The 18,897-nt window shown below is 57.1% G+C and overlaps 1 protein-coding gene across 4 annotated transcripts in view; it reads right to left on the bottom strand.

Moving 5' to 3' along the window:
* CLIP2 (CAP-Gly domain containing linker protein 2) overlaps positions 1-18,897 on the bottom strand; it is a 72,432-nt gene that overhangs the window by 15,992 nt on the left and 37,543 nt on the right. For 3 of the 4 annotated variants that reach the window (XM_032430732.1, XM_032430731.1, XM_032430733.1), the window contains exons 5-10: positions 12,468-12,592; positions 10,720-10,933; positions 9,754-9,951; positions 8,782-8,885; positions 7,228-7,288; positions 678-782 (exon numbers count right to left, since the gene is read on the bottom strand). In XM_032430732.1, coding sequence (XP_032286623.1) covers positions 678-782; positions 7,228-7,288; positions 8,782-8,885; positions 9,754-9,951; positions 10,720-10,933; positions 12,468-12,592 — 807 coding nt within the window. The remainder of the gene's footprint in view (positions 1-677; positions 783-7,227; positions 7,289-8,781; positions 8,886-9,753; positions 9,952-10,719; positions 10,934-12,467; positions 12,593-18,897) is intronic. The other variant, XM_032430734.1, reaches the window with a different exon arrangement.

The raw sequence follows: 18,897 nt of genomic DNA, 5'->3' as shown, positions 1-18,897 counted from the left end.
TGCACCTGCACGGGGGGCCGGCCCCGGGGCAGGCGTGGGGGGCGCGGAGGGCCAGCAGGGCCCAGAACCTGGCCCTGGGACTTGGTGAGACCTCACCCCCAGCAGAACTTTCTCTGATCTATTGTAGCGCAACAGCCCCACCCCTGGGTCTGACACAGAGTCTCATGCCCTAGGGACACCCCCGCGGCCCCCAAATCCCCAGGTCCTTCAGGCTAGCCCCTCCCGCCACCAGAATGAAGACCCCCTAAGTAGAAGCCTGGATCTGCGGTCCCCCCCCGACCTCCCGCCTTCCTCAGCCTCCCCAGCCTGGGGAGAAGGGAGGCGTGGATGGGTTGTCACCGCGCCTGCCCATATATATAAGGGGCAAACCGTTCCCAAGAGGCCCCCCATTTCTGAACATGACAAAGCCTTGTGTTGGCAGTGCATGGGGACGGAGGGCGGGGGAGGGCCTCGCAGGACATTCCCAGCCAGCGGGACCATGAGCTGGGGTGCAGTCCCGAAGACCCCCTCCTCGCCAACAAGCGTCACGTGGCAGTGGAGTGGAAGCGTCCCTAAACCTCGACTTCCCTCCTAGAAGGGGCGCAAAAAAGGCGAAACACAACGAGGATAGCAGCCAAAGACAGAAAATAATAAAACAGAGAAGCCGAGGGAGGCGCCGGCGGCCGAGGCGGCGTTACCCTGTTGTCCGCTAACTCTCGGAGCAGCCGCTCGGCCTGCGCCTTCTCCAGTAGCAGGCTCTGCTCCAGCTCCCCGATGCGTGCGTGCTCCAGCTGCGTCTGGGTCTGGTCCGCCCGGGGCGGGTGGGCAGGCGGGCCAGGGGAGAGGAGTGCGGGGCAGAGGAAGCCGGAGGGAGACAGAGACAGACAGGCAGAGACAGACAGAGAGAGAGAGAGAGAGAGAGGCGGCATCAACTTCCGTGAGCAAGACAGGAGAGCAGGTCAAGGACAGGAGGTGGCTCGGGGACAGAGGAGGTCTGGGGAGGTGGGCCGGGCTGGGCCCTCCAGCGGCCCCCTCCACCGGGTCCCCATCTGGGTTTGTTTAAAGGCAGAGGAGGGGCTGCAGCAACCCTGCCCCCCAAGCCACCCCACCCTGAAGAGGGTGGTAACAGGGCACCGGGCTCCCTCCTGTCACCCCTTGCGGCTCTGGGGAGGGGCCCCCGCCTATTCCTGCTCCCCATCGGGCTGTTGCTCAGTTTCGGCACAGGATCCTGCAGGCCCCGGGATGGACGGCTCAGTAAAGGAACCCAGGACTCCCGGCCCCCCAGGCCTGAGCTGAAGGTGCAGGAACCAACTGAATGGGAAAGTTTTAAAAGATATCTCTACCCCATCGTGATTCTGCCGGCCTGGCCTCCCTGGTGGAGGCCAGGCTCTGACTCCCACTGCCCTGCCCCGAGCCCGGCGTGTCGGGGCCCATCCCTCAGGGCCCCCGCGGAGGATGCCTGGTCTCCCCAAAGCACAAGAACGCTTTTGTTCTAGCTTCCCACGCTAACAAAGCCCGCCGTTCTCGGGGCATCCAGCCTGGCATTTGGGTTTCTCGTAACAGATCTGCAAGGGTGGCAGGGGCCAAGGGTGCTGGCTCCAGGATACAAGGGCAATCTGGAGACCAAGTTCATCGTGGGGAGAAGCCAGGGGTTCCTCCTCGGCCTTCAGCCTTCAGCCTCCAGGAGAAGCGAGTTCCTGAAGGAACAACTAAAAAGGTTCTCTGTCTCTCTCTCTCAAGAGGGCAGCATGCCACAGTGAAAACAAGCAACCAGGCTCAGGCTCTTCCAGGAAATTACAGGCTGACAATGGTGTCTCGATGTCAGCCCCTGGCGGGGGGGCAGGCGGGGAGCTCGTCCCCACCCTCCTCTCCCAGAGGGTGGGTACTGCAGCTCGGCCCAGGACCCACGCTAGGTGGAGCATGATCATAAATGATGACTGGTGGCTCCACGGATAAGAAAAAGCCCCCAGCCTCACAATTCCCAGTTTCACTTGGTATTCCCAAAAGGACTCCCCCCGCCACCGCCCTGCATCACCCCCTTTCCAAACTTTTAGCCTCCTGGTCTGTAAGCTGGGGTCTCCATGGGGACACGGGGGAATCCAGCGGACTTGCTTCAAGTGCTTGCTTAATTAGATAAATTCAACCACAGGAACGTGGGGGGATGGAAAACAGCCTCGAAGGCTACATTTTAGGTGGGGTGGATGATCGGGCCTTCCATCCGCTCCAGGGACACTGCAGTGTTCAGGACCCTGTGCCGAAATGAGCAACAGCCCGATGGGGATGTGAGGAGTGGGGCCACCATGTTCCTGCTTCTCACGCTCAAGCTCCCGGGAGTTGATGTTCATCAACCCACGCCCACGGTCAAGGTGCTGGAGGCCGTGTAAGGGTGGATGCAACTTTTGTCTCGTGCGCTAACTTTACAACCCAACCCCCGCATAGAGGGTGTCTCGGCAGTCTCTCCATCTCCATGGCTGAGGGGGGCAGCCACAGACTTCCAGCAGCAACATGTATCATCGAAGGAGGCTCCCAAAGCGGGGGACCCCCACTTCCCTGCTGCAGCTCAAATCTGGGAGCTCGGCCAAGCCTTGCCTACGCCCCGCACCTGCCGCTCAGCCTCTCCCCGCAGACACTGTGTCCACATGCCGGGGAAGAGCAGAGACACTGCCCTGGGATACCCCTTGGGTAACTGATGGCTGGAATTGTTATGTGGGGGAGGAGATTCCCCACCTGCACTAGGGGCTCCTGGAGGTCAGAGGCATGCGTCACTGCTCTTGACCTCTCTTTAGTCCTCACAGCGCACAGACCAACAGAGAGCTGCTTCTGAGTTCACGAGCCTGGCCCTCCCTGTTACCACGGGTCCTCCCATGCAAGTAATCAAGTGACCCAATGGGTACTATTTAATTAACAAAATCGTAACACGTAAGCCCTGGATGATTGATTAATCAACAACAGCCAAATCCCAGTAAGGTCGAGCCCCCACTCGGATGGGAGAGGCACACACATTTTCATGGTGCAACGTGGCAAACATCCGTTCGAGAACCAGAAAACCTGTCTCCAGCCTGTGACCTGGGATGCCCATCCTGGGAGAAGCACCTTCCCCGTGCTCCTGCCCTGTTGCTGGCAGTGGGGACATAAAGGTGGATGAGACAGACAGGGTCCCCGCAGCCCAGGGGTGTACATTGCGGGGAGGGACGCAAACAATAGAGGATTTCAGGTTGTGGTTGGAGCTGGGAACAGGGCTCAGGTGAGGGGCGCAGGGGATGGATATAATATCGAAGAGGCAGAGGTGGCCTCTCTGAGAAATATTGCGGAAGGTGAGGCCCGAAGGAGAAGCAGGACTCAGCACATGGAGAAGTTCAGAGGCAGACAGAGCTTGGGGCGTCCAGGAACATGGGTGCACAGGGCAGGGTCCCCAAGGGGCTCCTTCTGGGCCACTCTGGAAGAGCCTACCTTTACCTGGGGTCGTGGTGTGTGAGCAGGGAAGCGGCAGGGGCTGGTTTGCCTCTTTAAGACATTTGGTCAGCGGTCTGCTTTACAGTAACATGGAGAGGGGGCTGTGGGTGGGGGGGGAGAGCTGGAACAAGATCGGCCATGAGTTGATAATCACTAAAGCCCGCTGACGGGCCAATGATGAGGGTTCATCATACCTTCTTCCCTACTTATGTGTAGGCTCAAAAGTCCCCAGTGTTAAAAATCCCAAAGCTGTATTTTTAAGGGTTATCTGGCTTCAGTGTGGAGAATGGGTAGCGGAAGAACACGGGAGATGCCAAGTAGGGGCTGGCGCAGTTGTCCGAGGCAAGGTGCTGGGGCCTGGCCCAGGAAGGTGGCTATGGGAAGGAAAAGGATTTTGGAGGCAAGGTCAAGGTCAGGAGGATTTCTGATGGGAGGGATGAGGGAAAGATTCAAGATGAGTCAACTAAGCAACCATCTGTGGGGTTGTGGGGCCAACTGCTGAGATGGGGGGGTCAGGAAATAAATGGAGGGATCTGTCTTGCACATGTTCCATTTAGGATGCTGTACTGGGTTGAACGGTGTCCCCCAAAACCTTACCTTTACCTGGAGCCTCCGAATGGGGCTTTGTTTTGGAAGAGGAATCTCTGCACATGTGATTAGTTAAGATGAAGTCATACTGGATTAAGGTGGACCCCAACCCCAATGACTGGTGTCCTTATTCGAAGGCCAAGTCAGAGACACAGGAACAGGCAGAGGCAAAGGCCATGTGGTGACAAAGCCAATGACTCAGTTACAAGCCGAGGGATGCCAAGGGTTGCCAGGAGCCTTACCGGAGCTGGGAGAGAAGCGTGGAACAGGTTCTCCCTCAAGCCTCCAAAGGAAGCAAGCGTGCCCATCCCTTGATTTCAGATGTCTGGCTTCCAGAACATCGAGAGAATAAGTTTGCATTGTTTTAAACCACCAAATCGTGGTGATTTGTTACAGTAGCCCCTGGAAACTGCTATAGACCCCCATCACTCCCTCTCCCTGGGGGAGATGTCCAGTAGGCACGCCAGTGTGGCTCTGGGGTGGGGGGGGAACCGAGGGAATCGTGAGCTCACAGAGGACACCGAATGACACAGACTGGAAGCTCTCGACAGCTTAGATCGAGGGGCAAAGGGGCCCTGAGACAGGCCGACATTTAGAGATCAGGAAGGAGGCTACGAGGCTGGAACCGGGGACTGAGGCCAGGAGGAGGACAAGCAGAGAGATGGGGTGACAGCTGGTGGGAGACCAGGAGCTCACAGGAATGCTCTGGGTTTTATTTTTGACTCTCGAGACGGGTGGGTGTGAGCGGAACTTTGGGACCATTTGTGTTCTGGTCGTCATGAATATGGTCACAGGAAAAAGAGCAGCAAGAGGACCCCAGCGCCCCTTGACTGACTGTCACTGTCTGTCACGGTCTCTCCCAGCCTCTCCCAGCTAAAGGAGCGGGGATGGACACCTGATCCAAAGCCAGCCAGCTCATTGGCTAGCCTGGGACCAATCAGATTCTCTCCAGAGGACAGAGGCTTGGGCTGATGGGAGGTGGGTGCTGGAGCCTGGGCCCCGGGGCCAGGAGGCTAGTGGGTAGGCGGGGCCAGAAGTGGGTGGGGCCAGATGTGGGTGGGGCCAGATGTGGGTGGGCGGGGCCAGGAGAGGGGGTCGGGGGGCAGTGGTGGTTGGGGGGCCAGGAGAAGGGAGCAAATGTGCCAAGAGCCCATGAGATACAATAAGAGAGAAAAAGAGTCAGACAGACGTGCAGACTGACCACGAGTCAAGAGCAGAGGGAAGCCCCTGAGCAGAGAATGAATGGGTGTGGATTCTGAGGCTATTTCTTGCCTTGGGTCCTTGAACTCCCGGTGACAGTTCCCTATAGACTTTTAATAAACCCCGTTGAGTGAAGTGCGCAGGAGGGGTCTCTGTCCCTTGCAAGCACAGGTGCTTTTTCCAGAAGCCCACCCCAACTCCTGCAAGAGGGCAGCCACCCAGCAGGAAAGCCAGCCGCAGACAACCACATGACCTGTCCCCTTGGCTAAGAGGGAAGCGTATAAGAGAACATCCTAATAATGCTGGGCTGGGGCTCCTACACTGGGGTTGTACCCCAACATCCATCCTTAAAGCTCAGGTGAAAAAATCTCCCAGATGGCACACGTCCCTCACCTAGCCGGGGTCATCCAGGGACAGGACAACCCCAGGCACACTTCTGCTGGGCAACGAAGACATGGGCTCTTAAGGCAGCTCCTTCACAAAATCAGAAACCATAATATCCAATTTGAGCTCAGAAATGATCTAGTGCAGGGGCGCCTGTCTTGCTCAGTCAGTGGAGCATGAGACTCTTGATCTCGGGTTTGTGAGTTTGAGCTCCATGTTGGGTGTAGAGATTCCTTAAAAATAAAATCTTAGGGCGCCTGGGTGGCTCAGTTGGTTAAGCAACTGCCTTCGGCTCAGGTCATGATCCTGGAGTCCCTGGATCGAGTCCCGCATCGGGCTCCCTGCTCGGCAGGGAGTCTGCTTCTTCCTCTGACCCTCCCCCCTCTCATGTGCTCTCTCTCATTCTCTCTCTCTCAAATAAATAAATAAAATCTTTAAAAAAAAAAATAAAATAAAATAAAATAAAATAAAATCTTAAAAAAAAAAAAAGATCTAGTGCAATGATCCCCAAAGTACCGTCCCTAGACCGGCATCCACCTGGGAACTTTCTAGAAATGCAAATTCTCAGGTCCCACCCAGACCTACCGAACAGCCACTCTGAGGCTGGGCCCAGCACTGTGTCTGAACACGCCCTCTAGGTGATGAATTCTCAAGTCTGAGAATCACCGACCTAGTTCAACCTCCTGATTTTGCAGATGAGCAAAGTGAGGCCTGGGGAGGGAAGGGACTGCCCAGGGCCAGTTAGGCCCAGGCCAGCGTGTGGAGGACTGAACTCACTGTCCCCTGCCCCATCTGATAGCTCCAGGAGTCCTCATCCCTTGTCACCTCCCAGGGAGCTGGGAGGACCACAGCAGCGAGGCATTCCTGCCCACCCAACGGTGGCCTCGTGAGCCCTGAGGTCTCTGCGTGATATGGTGAGGAATGCTGGGGGTGGCGGGGGGCCTTCACTAACTGATGGGAGCACCCCCTGTCCCTCAGCTCAGAGACGGTGGGGTGGAGCGGAGAGTGAAAGGTTCACCTTTGCCCAGACCACCTGTCCAGGTGCTGTAACTCAGGAGGCGCCCTAAGTGGTCCTCCTCATGGGCTGAGCTCAGGAGCCAGGAGTCCTGGGTCCTGGTCCCAGGGGCTGCTGCCTCGCTCCGTGATTGGGTGAGTCCCTTTGACTTTCTGAGGCTGTTTTGCCATCTACAAGCTCTGAGACTCAATAGCAAGCTACTTCCAGCCAAAATGTCACCTGGAATCCAAGACAAATGAAGGACCCAAGGGACACCTTCAGTGCTATTGTCCAACAAAGAAGGGACAGGGGAGTCCAGCCACTATGTCCTATGGCTACCCTTGGTCCACCCCACCTGGCTGCCAAACAAAAGGAAGCATGGCCCCCCTGGGGCTCCTGGAGCTGAGCCATCCCCCCCCACTTTGACACCCTCTGAGTCTCTCATGACCTGCCCCTCCCCATTCTCCCAGAGGCCCCTTCTGGATTTCTCCCTTGAAATGTCCCCAGCCCCCTCCCAGGGAGGCCAGAGCTGCTGCCTGGTCCTCAGGACCATGTGCCCTGCAAGGGCTGGGCGCGGGGACAGGGGCCGGGGGAGAAGCGGGGGGGCGGGGCGGTCCTCCGACCATTACCTCCAGGTCTCCCTTGGTGATGGACTCCTCCTCCACTCGGAACTGCAAGTCCTCCACCTTCCTGCAGGGGGAGAGGGGGCTGAGCCGGCTGGGCTCAGAGCCGTGGGCCTCACCCCGTGCTCAGACCACGCAGAAGGCACCAACCGTCCCAGAGTCCTGGCTGATGGGGAGAGCCTCCTGGAAACCTCTAGCCCTCCCAGCTGCCGGCCCCGTGCTCCACTCTGAGACCACTGGCTTCTCTAAAACGGGGCGTGTCAGGCGACATCCTTCCTCCCTAGGGTGGCTGTGGGACGGGGTGGCAGGAGGGGCTGTCCTGCTTCTGCATGAACAGTCCGCAGGGAGGGAGGGAGGGAGCGTGGGCCTCTTCCCCTGCCAACCTCACTCTCGTCCCCTCCCCGCAGAATCGGGGCGCCAGAGTCCTGGGGCTGCTCCCCGATGAGGGTCCCCACTGCCCTGCTGTAGGCATCGGGAGCCACTCTCGGGGAGACACAGTCACCCACCCACGTGCCAAGACAGCACAGGGGAGGTGCGGGCACATAACCGCTCACGGAGCGGCCCTTCCCGGGGCCCCCTGACAGTTCCCGGCCTGCAGATGGGGAGACGGGGCCCCGGGAAGGGCAAGAGACCTGCCCAAGGCCACCCAGCAAGCCCAGGGGCCCGCACCCAGGCCCTTCATGAACATAACCCCCAGGACATCTTCAAGTTTTTTGTTTGTCTCCATGGGAACCAGATGTGTGGGCCCCGAAAACTGTCTCAGGCAGATATAAATAAGCCCTTTCTCCTCAAGTCAGACGGTAACAACAGCCTGTGGTTCACAGGCCTCAGCTGAAAGCCCCGAAACAGCCCCCAAGCGGGGGCTGAGGATGGGGGGCTGCCTGAGGCATGGCGGAGGGGAGGGAGCCCCAGAAATCTGGGTGTCGGCCAGGGGACAGGGAGAGGCCCTGGGGCAAGAGAAGCCCTGTCCCCTGTTGGCTTGTCCCGCTAGGTGACCCCAGGACCAAGTCAGGCCAGAGGCCCCACACAGAGGGAACCAGTCCCCACTGGCCTCTGCGGCAGGACAGAAAGAACCAGTGTCATCACCAACAGCCTGGTGGCCTCAGGCAAATCCCCGCCCGCTCTGAGCCTCAGTTTCTTCATCTGTGACATGGGGGGGCAAGAGCCGCCTCCCGGGCTCATGGTAAGATTGAGAGAGACTACGCAGGGAAGTCCTCAGCCTGGGGCTGACTCCTAGAAGCAAGGTGTTTCGAGGGGCCCTTTGGAGCTGCTTCTCGGACCCTCGGGGTCCTGACCCAGCCAAGCTGGGAGCTCTGTGGATGCAGCCGGCATGAGGGGGGTCCCCACCCTGCGTGTTCCCCTCAGGATGCGCTGCTTGGGCTGGGAGGGCAGGTGCAGCGAGCCCACCCCCCCCACCATTCAGGAAGGAGAACGGTGGACGGATGTGGTTGACGCATCAAGCCTGCAGAGATGGGGATCATCACCCCACTTTGCAGATGAGGGGCAGGCCCGCAGAGCTCAGATGTCCCCCAGGCCCAAGGCAGGGGTGGTGGCCCATACCTCCTCTCCTCCTCCAGCTGGTTGGACAGGTCTACCTTCTCCTTCCGCACGCTCTCCACCAGCAGCCGGGCCCGCTGCAGCTTCTCCTCAGCTTCTGTAACATACTGGGCCCCGAGCAAGGGCCAGCGCAGCGTCAGCCTCCTCCCGGGCCCGGGGTCCAGGCGGGGGAGGGCTGCGAGAGAGGCGCAGGGGCGCGAGGAGCCGGGCCTGCCACTCGGGCCACCCCCACCGGTGGGGCACAGACCGTGGGCCTCGCTGTGAGGGAGGAGGGCACAGCCGAGCGCCAGGAACGGCAGAGGCCAGCCTCACCCAGTGGGAACCCCAGGTCCACCTGTCCCCAGTACCCAGCACCCCAGTGCCTGCCACGTCCCTCAACCCCTAAGAACCTAAGACCTGCTGTCTTGGGAAGGCCTCTGTCCCAGCACACATGGGAGCCTGGCCTTAATCATCCCAGCACTTGACGGCGGGCTGAGCCAGGCTCCCGGTGGGGATGGGGACCCAGGAAGGATCTGTCACGTAGGAGACAAACATCTCCAGCAGGGAAGAGAAGGCAAGTGATTGCAGCAGACCCAAGTCAACGGGCGAGGGCTCCCTGCCCCGAAACCCAACACACGGATCTACTTGAAAGCACGATCTGAAACGTGGACGGGTGTAGACCAAAAAACGTGTACATGAGTATATTTAGACAATGTGAGTAATTGGAAATAACTTGAACCACCACAGGGGACTGGCCACGTCGGTAAGGACACAGCCCATGATAGATGGCCACACAGCCTCGGAAACAGGGAAGAATTTTCCATGACCTAGAAAATGCTCCCACTCTAGTTAAGTAGGAAAAAGCATGAGATAGCCAGGCTCCGGATCCACCAGGAGGAGGGCTGAGGGGGGAGGTTAGGATTCTCTGCATGAAGGTGGCCCACAAGGCTGACCCTCTGGGCACCCCCCACCCCCCGGCCCCGCTGGCCCAGCCACCTGCTCGTGCTGCGCCTTAAGCAGGGCGATTTCCTTCTCCACTTCACAGATGTGGCTCGTGGCCTTGGCCACCTCGGCCCGCTCCAGGTCCCGCTCAGCCAGTAGCTGCTCGATGTGCTGCTGCTTTTCCTTTAACGCCTCTTGCAAGGCAGTCGTGCCCGATATCTTGCGGGCGTAGCGCGAGGAGGTCTCCGTGAGCTGCAGGAAGGCGCGGGTGCGGGCAGGACTCAGGGATCTGGAGCACCATCCAGACAGCAGCTCGAGCGCCTCGCCTCCCAGGGCCCTGCTCCTCCCGGCCAGTGCCCTAGACACTCTACGTAGGGGTGTTCGAGATCCATGGGACTCCCAGTTCTCGGGGGAGTCACGGCCCCCGACAGTCACAGCACCTGGGCTCTGCCTCATGGTGGACTCCCTCACCTGGGCTGCTTTCTCTGCACACATCCTAGACACTCAACCTAGCCTCACCTTGCACAGAAGGCCCTGTGCCCAGCAGGGCAGCCTTGCCTTCTCCCCTCACCCAGGGTGCCTCTGGCAACCTTGAACCCCCTGCCCTGCACCTGCCCCCACCCATAATACCTGTCCTATATCTGTATGACCCTCCTTAACTCCCAGGAAAGGGGTTAGGGTTAGGCTATTGACAAATCAGTGACATAGAAATAACAATAAATGTAAATGGATCAATCTTTCCTATTAAAGGATATCAACTTTCTCATCTTTTTTTTTTTTCTTTTTTAAGTAAACTCTATGCCCAATGTGGGGATTGAACTCACGACCCTGAGATCAAGAGTCGCATACTCCACTGACTGAGCCAGCTAGGGGTCCCTAAGCTTTCACCTTTGTTCAAAAACCCCATGGAGAGATACCTGGAACCAGAGCAAGTCAGGGGAGACTGGGACACCTGGATCCTTCTGTCCCTACCCCCCCACACCCACACACCAGGGTACCCCTCCCCGGCTCCACCCTCACCAGTCCACTGCGGCTGGGCCGGCCCCCCACGGAGGAGGCCACAGAGCTGACGGAGCTGATAGAGGAACTGCTGGGGCTGTGGGTCAGTGCCGAGACACCCATGGCCATGCGCTTGGTCTTCTTGGCCTTGGCCGGGCTGGTGGACGGGAAGCCGATGCGGATTACCTTGTGGATGGGCGCGAAGAGACCAAACTTGGGTGGGCACTGGAAGTACCTGGGGGAGGCAGGAGAGACCCACACTGCCATCACGGCCCCATGGCCCAGAGCCACCTCTAGCCTCCCCTAGCCTCCCCCAGCAGAGAGGCTTGTCCTTGGGGTCCCAAAACCTTACCCCACGACCAATAGATGGGACTCCCAGAAAGAGAACAGAGGGGAATAGGGTCCGAGATTCTCTGCAGCCATAAATAGCCATTGGGCATATTTAGGAGGGGTCAGGGGTTGTAACAACTACCCAGTACCCACTCTGCACCGGTCCCTTTATGTGAGTGCTCATTTCTATCCCCCAGCCACTCTACTCTTACCCACGTTTCACAGATGAGATTTAGGCTCAGAGAGGTTAAGGAACTTGCCTGAGGTCACACAGGAAGCTAAATGGCAATGCCAGGACTGGACTCCCCAGTCTTCTGGGCTTGGCTCCCACACACCATTCAGAGCCCCCCCCCAGCCCTATCTGCAGCCTCCACTCTCACGACTGCCCCTGGGCCACCCCAGACCCAAGGAACCCCACTGACCCCTGCCCATGGAGCTCCCAGCATGGAGCAACCAAAGCCTGAAGGAGACACCTTGGAGGTGGGGGCTGCTGCCCCACCTGCCCCCAAATTCTGAAGGCAAGAGTGAGTTGAGAGAAACACCCATCTTGCGAACAGGAAGGCACAGTGTTGCCACGGGAACTCGGGACTATCTTCTCTCAAAACCTCTCGGGACACAGATTCCACACGGGACCAGGGAGCTGGTCCTGTCCAGTTCCTGCCTCGCCTTGGAAGTGCCTCCCCATCCCGCCTCCTCCTGCAGGCAGCTCTTTGCCAGGACCGTCCCCCCTGCGTAGCAGACTTTCCTCAAGCCTACTGCAGAAGCAAAAAGCCTACTTTCCTGCAAGAGCTGGGTGAAGTATGGCTCCTCCCCTGGTGGCTTGGCCTGAACCACAGTCACCAGTCCTTTCCAGATCCGTCACAGCCCAGCCTAGGGACAGCCAGCGTGGGCAGTGGGGCCCCATGACCCTGGCAGACGCTGCTCACCCAGAACCTCACACCCCCGGCCCCAGCCTTCCACTCTCCCAACCCAGCCTTCCCGGCAGCAAGTTCCCTCTCATCAGAGAGGGCATGAGACCTGGAGCCCAGCTGTGACCCTATCCGGGGCTGTAGGGCATTGGACAGTGTTGGATTATTTCCTGTGTCACCTGGGGGTCTCCCGGGAGGCTGGGACCATTCCCTCTCGTTTCCACAGCTCCTACCCCACATAGCCTCGTGTGGCATGCAAGAGGGAACACAGAACCAACGACTCTCCTAGCACTTGCCCATGACTCTGCCTGACCTTGAGCAATGACCTCTCTGGCCTCTCTTCTCTCGTCTGTAAAATGGGGATGCTATTCCTCAGACAGAAGGAAGGTGGCAGCACCTCTACCGTGGTGCCTGGCTCAGCTACCCAGAGCCTCAACACGGGCTTCCTCAGATGCCCCAGCCCCAGCCTCCACACCCATCCCAGGTGAAGAGAAGCCCCCTCCCAGGCGCCCCGGGGGAAGTCCACCATACCTGGTGCCCGCCACCGCCCCATCATTCTTCCCAAGGGGCTCGTCCAGCTCCACGCCGCACCACTCGCCCTTGGCAAAGTCTGTCTCCCCCACGTACCGCACCACGCCAGTCTTCGTCCCGCCAACCTGTTGGCACACAGACAGACTCAGGTCCGGAGGATGCAGTGGGCCCAGGCAGAGACGGCCCAGGTGCCCAGGCTCATCCCATCTCTCGCTTCCAGTGTGCAGGGGACAGGGAAGGTGGGGGTGAGGAGGAGAGAGACTGGGACACCTGGGCTTCCCGGGGCTAACACCAGGTAACACCAGGGCTTCCCGGGGCTGTCCCATGCAAGAGCTTTGGAGACAGACAGCCCTGCATGGAGACTCTGCCGCGTACAAGCTGTGTGAGCTTGGGCAAGTTACCTGACCTCTTTGAGCTTCAGCGTCTTCATCTATAAAAAGCATTTGTTTTGGGCGCCTGGGTGGCTCAGCTGGTTGAGCAACTGCCTTCAGCTCAGGTCATGATCCTGGAGTCCCGGGATCGAGTCCCGCATCGGGCTCCCTGCTCGGCGGGAAGTCTGCTTCTCCCTCTGACCCTCCCCCCCTCATGCTCTCTCTCTCTCTCTCTCAAATAAATAAATAAAATCTTTAAAAAAAAAAAGCATTTGTTTTATCTCCCCTCCCCAAGGATTAAATACTTAGGTGCAGTGCCTGCCACATACTAGAGTGTCAATAAACATTATCCTTAAAAATGGTTAAATGGTGGTCACCAGGGGCTGGGGGACGGGGAAATGGGGAATTGTTTAATGGGAATCGAGTTTCGGTTTTGCAAGACAAAGACGACCTGTAGATCGGGTGCACAGCAATGTGAATGCACTTAACACTACTGAATGGTACATTTAAGGATGGTCAGGAAGGATGATTGGAGGGGCGCCTGGGTGGCTCAGTTGGTTAAGCGTCTGCCTTTGGCCCAGGTCATGATCCCGGGGTCCTGGGATCCAGCCCTATGTCGGGGTCCCTGCTCAGTGGGGAGTCTGCTTCTCCCTCTGTCCCTCCCCCAGGCTTGTGTGTGCTCTCTCTCGCAAAAATAAATTTAAAAATCTTCTAAAAATAAAAAGATAAAAAGCCCTAGAAGTTTCTCTACCTCACTCCAGAAGCAAACATTTCAACTCTCTAAGCTGAATTTTTTGGTACCTCCCAATTTCTAAATGACACACTTACAGTGTTATTTCTTGATTTCTCAATTTTGGGTTACCCCCCTCAACTTCCCATCCAGGAAGGGGAGACGTCAGCTCCCCTTCATCACTGCCTCATACGCGTCTGCGCACACACGTCAACTCTACCCCCTTTCCAAGCAGCGAGGTCTCGATTTTGATCAGATTCCAGGTTTACCGTTCCAGAGACTAAGTAAACGCTGCTCATGGATGAGTATGGGAGGCTGCAGGTGCTTTTTCCTTGCCGGCACAAATTTTTCCCTCCAGATAATTGTCTCTTATGATCATTTGTTTGCCTAGCCTTTATAGACTTAACACTAATTCCACCCCAGGGGCGCCTGGGTGGCTCAGTCATTGGGCGCCTGCCTTCGGCTCAGGTCCTGATCCCAGGGTCCTGGGATCGAGCCCCACATCGGGCTCCCTGCTCCGCGGGAAGCCTGCTTCTCCCTCTCCCGTTCCCCGCTTGTGTTCCCTCTCCCGCTGTGTCTCTCTCTGTCAAATAAATAAATAAATAAAATCTAAAAAAAAAAAAAAAAAAAAAAGACTAATTCCACCCCAAACTTTCTCATTTGGGAAAGGCCTGGGGAATTCCATCAAGTTCTTTCTGAAGAAAACCCTCCTGCAGCCACGTGACCCACCATGAGGCCACCAGCCTCGCCTCTTCCTGCACCATCGCCCTGAGGAGTCCCTTCGCCTCTCCTGGGCTGGACCCCATTTCCTGGATCCTAGGTCTTCCATTTTTCTTGGTTTACTTCCTTATTTTTGGTCAAACACATCCCCCCAGGGCTTTCTAAGAAAAGGTGCATGAGGAAATAAACTCTTCAAACCTTTGCAATTTGGGACACTATTTTTTACTCTAGCCTCCCTTTGGCTTAATCAAGGTAAAAATTCAGGTTACATCAAATTCACCATTTTAACCAGTATAAAGCATACAATTCAATGGCTTTTAGTTTGCAACCATCACTGCTATCTGATTCCAGAACATTTTCATCACCCCCAAAAGGAAACCCCATGCCCAGGAGCAGACCCCCACCCCCAGCTCCTGGCAACCACTCATGCACTTTCTGTCTCCGTGGACTGCCTTATTCTGGGCATTTCCTATCAATGGAATCACCCATATGTGACCCTTGGTGTCTAGTCTTCTTTCATTTGGCATAGCGTTTGCCAGGTTCCCCATGCTTATCGGCAGCAGTATCATTTATCAGCATCATTCCTTTTTACGGCTAAATAAAATTCCAGCGTATGGATTACATCACATTTTGTTTGCCGGTGCATCCACTCTCGGACATTTGGGAGGTTTCCACTTTTTGGTCAGTGTGAATAACATCCCTGTACAAGTCGTTGTGTGAACACTTGCATCCCTCACTCTTGAGTGAGTTTGGCTGGGTCCCTTCCTTCAGGATTTCGAAGGCGTCCGTCTTCCAGGGCTGTTGATGAGATGTTTCAAGCCCATCTGAGTCCCGATCCTGCAGGTGAGCCCATCTGCCCGCTCCAGAAACCTGGAGGACTCGCTCTCTGGCCCAGGGTTGTGCAGATACACAGTGAGGTGCGTTGGTGGGAGCCTCTTCCCAACCCCTTTCCCGCGCTCCCATGGACCCTTTCACCCAAGAAACCCTTGTCCATCCTGGGGAATTTCCCCGCATTCCCTACTTGACTTCCATCCTCCTTTTCCTGTTTTCTCTTTCTAGAACTGCTGCATTTGGAAGTTGGATCCGCTGGACAGGTCCTCTGAGTCTTATTTTCTCTCCTGTTTCCATCTGTCTTTTGGTTCTACTTTCTGGGCAATTTCCTTAAATTCATCTTCTAAGACTTCTGTGTGGTTTCTTGTATGTGTAATCAGATTTTTTTTCATTTCCCAGAGCTTTTTTGTGCACTGTCTTATATTCAGTGGTGTTCTGTTCAGATTTAATGCCTGTGTGACCTTCTCTAATTTCCCAGAGGACCGGCCACTGTCCCCAGCAAAGCTTCTTGTGTTCGCCGAGGAGGGCACAGGCTCGGTGACCAGAGTTCTAGAAGCAGCCAGCTGGGAAAGGGGCTCAGCCTTCAGGATCCAAATGTTCACTGAATCCTCCTTTTTAAATCCAACCTGCCTGGGACCCCCCCCATCCCAAGACTCTGCCTGACCCGCTCAGGAGATGAAGCGTCCGTCTGAGGGAGGGACGGTCACCAGGCAGAGTGGGGCAGGGATGGGGCGTTGGAAGAGTTTTCAGCCAATTCTCCCGTTTCTGGCCCCGACATCAGCCCCATTTCCAGAGGCCACCATGCGGCCGACTCCTGAGCCTTGGCTTTCTGAGGGAGACATCGATTGCTTCTCTGCTCTTCTGACTGCTGACCATGGACTCGGCCACCCTGGGTCTCTGGTGTCATTGTTGCTATCCCCTCTCTTGTTCTCTTTGTCCTTGAGGCTTTAAAAAAAAAAAAACCTTCCCTGCCGTTCTAGGGCAGGTTCAGGAAAACGCGCAAGCAAACGTGCATGTTGATCTACGGCTTTTGTCTGAACCTCAAAGCTACCTCCTCTGACACCCCTCAGTAGGCCTCCCATGGACCGGCTCGCCAATCAAAACTCCCTCCACTCCCACACGGACTGTGTGCTGGGCATATTGAAGACATGAATCCTAAACCTCCCAACTCTGTAGGTGGGGGGGGGCAGCGTTACCCCACTCCCAGATGAAGAGACAGAGGTTCAGAGTGGTCTGTGAGTGGTGGAGCCCGATGGGCTTCCCTCTCCTGCTTCTTCAATCCTGGCTGGGCACAATGACCAGGCCCCACTGTCCCAGATCCCCACTACCCCCAGGTGGGGGATCTGTGGCTAGAAGTGCACTTCCATCCCCTGGCGGGCCCAGGGAGGCTCTGCTTCACCCTCGGTCCGCAGCGGCCTCTGGGCCCCAATCCTTCCCTCATCCCTCCCTCCTATAGCACAACGGAGCCAGGAGGGTATTCGCTCAGAGGTGGGAGCAAGGCAAGAAACAGTGGAAAGGCTTCCAGAAGGGATAGGTGTGGTGCTGACCCTCCAGCCAGGTCAGCACAACCTTGGGACCCTCGTCCCCCTGCGGCGCCCGAGACGCTGCAGTGATCACTCACCAGGACCCCACCTGGGGATGGCAGGCCCCACCCCTCCAGACTAAGGATCTGCCTCTTCTCTTTTATTTCTTATATTTTAATCTTTTCTTACTTTATTTAGTATTCAATTTACTAGGAAATTAATGGATTTTTGGGGATGATTTTAGGTTTATAGAAAATGTGACCAGAAAATACAGAGCGTTCCCATAATATCCACGCGCCTCCTTCCCCTCCGCCGTCCCCGCTTATTAACCCCTGGCGTTAGTGTGGTACACTTCTTACGGTGAGGAACTGGTATTGACACGTGATTAAGAACTGAAGTCCACAGTTGACATCAGGGTTGACTTGTGGTGGTAGACGTTCTGGGGGTTTCGACAAATGTATAATGACAAGTATCCACCAATATAGGATCATACAGAGTAGTTTCAGTGCCCTAAAACTCCTCTGGGCTGCACCTGTTCATCCTGTCCTTCCCCCAGCCCATAGCAACGGCTAATCTTTTTACTGTCCCCGAAGTTTGGCTTTTCTAGAATGTCAATAGTTGGAATCAAAGCACCGTATGGAGCCTTTTCAGAGGGGCTCCTGTCCCTGAGCAATCTGCATTTAAGGTCCCCGCGTGTCTTTTCATGGCTTGATAGCTCCTTTTTTTTGGAAGATTTTATTCATTTGAGAGAGAGAACAGGCAGGGTAGGGGGCAGAGAGAGAGAGACAGAAGCAGGTGCCCCGCTGAGCAGGGAGCCTGATGTGGGGCTCAATCCCAGGACCCTGGGATCATGACCTGAGCCAAAGGCAGACGCTTCACCGACTGAGCCACCCACGCGTCCCCTAATAGTTCCTATCTTGACGGCCTCGAAGAACATTTCCTTGTCTGGATGGAGCAGTTTATTTATCCACTCACCTACCGCAGGAGAGCTCCTGATGCTCGCTAAGAGAACTCCTCCCTCGCATCCACCCCCACCGTGCACTGAGCCCCAGTCTCCCGAGGGAGGAGTCCCAGGCCCCCCCTTTTCCACCACCTGTGGGTTTTCAGGGCCCAGAGTCCCTGCCGGCCTGGGCCAAGCACCAGCTAAGGTCCGGGGTCTCACGGAGCAATGGTGGGGGGCAGACTGAGTTCATCTGTTTCTCGGGGACTTTCCTCTGAGGATGTCAAACTGGTGACTCACTTAAAATGCTCGCCTCTGCAGCCGATCAGGGTGAGAGGACAAGGCCCCAGAGCTGTTCAGCTCTGCCGTCAGGATGCGGGGGGCAAGCCGGCCCCCCTTGCAGGGCTGCTCATGGTACATAGCGAGGGGCTCATGGGAGCGGCACCTGCCGGGGTGCTGGGGCGGGAGTGTGCAAAAGCAGGGATGGGGGTGTGCCGGCAGGAAGAAGGCTGGCTGGGGAGACGGGTCGCTCTTGGGGAGTGGAGGGGACAGAGGTGGGCGGCCCTCGGGGGTCCTCTGCAGAGCTCAACAGCAACCAGTGAGGGGAAGCTGGGGCTCAACTAGCCTGTGGAACCCCGATATGGTGCCCGTGGTGCCCCTCTGGCTCGGGACCACCCACGGGGCCCTGAGTCATTCATGCAGCAAGTATGTTCCAGCACCTTCCTGGCTCCAGTAGGCACTGGGGGCACGGCTGTGTGGGGCTCCCGGCCGTGGCAGGAAACAGGCAGTGGGAGAGGAAGGGAATAAATGCTCTTAATCCAGGTGGTTGGCAGGGGCTAGGCAGAGTGACATCAGAGGCCTCTATCTCCGAGCGCCCATGACGCAGAGCCTAGTGGAAGTGGGACAGCGAGCTGTGGGAAGCCCTGGGGGACAGTGTCCCCGGCGCAGGAACTGGCTTGGGACACTGGAGGAAAGGAGAGTGGGCTGGTGCAGCCGGGCCCGGCCAGGATGGAGGGAAGACAAGCCTGGTCATCTGATGGTGGGCAGGTGGGTCACAAGGGTCCGGGGGCCATGGGAAGGCAGGTGGGTTTTATCCCAGGTGAGATGGGAGCCTCTGGGGGTGCTGGGACCTGGGTGGGGAGTGCAGGGAGACCAAGGAAGTCTTAACTAGTACATGGACCTCAGGAGGTAGCATTGAGGCCCCAGTGAAACCAGGATCCATAGGTATCTTTGAAGAACAGCGCAACTTAATGAACATAAACACTGCTCATGCCTTTGACCCCGTTCAGAAGCAGGTGTTGTAGTTGGTGAAGCT

The sequence above is a fragment of the Phoca vitulina genome, unplaced genomic scaffold, assembly GCF_004348235.1.
Source record: "Phoca vitulina isolate PV1807 unplaced genomic scaffold, GSC_HSeal_1.0 scaffold45, whole genome shotgun sequence".
Taxonomy (NCBI): Eukaryota; Metazoa; Chordata; class Mammalia; order Carnivora; family Phocidae; genus Phoca; species Phoca vitulina.
This window is presented reverse-complemented; position numbering and strand designations above follow the sequence as displayed.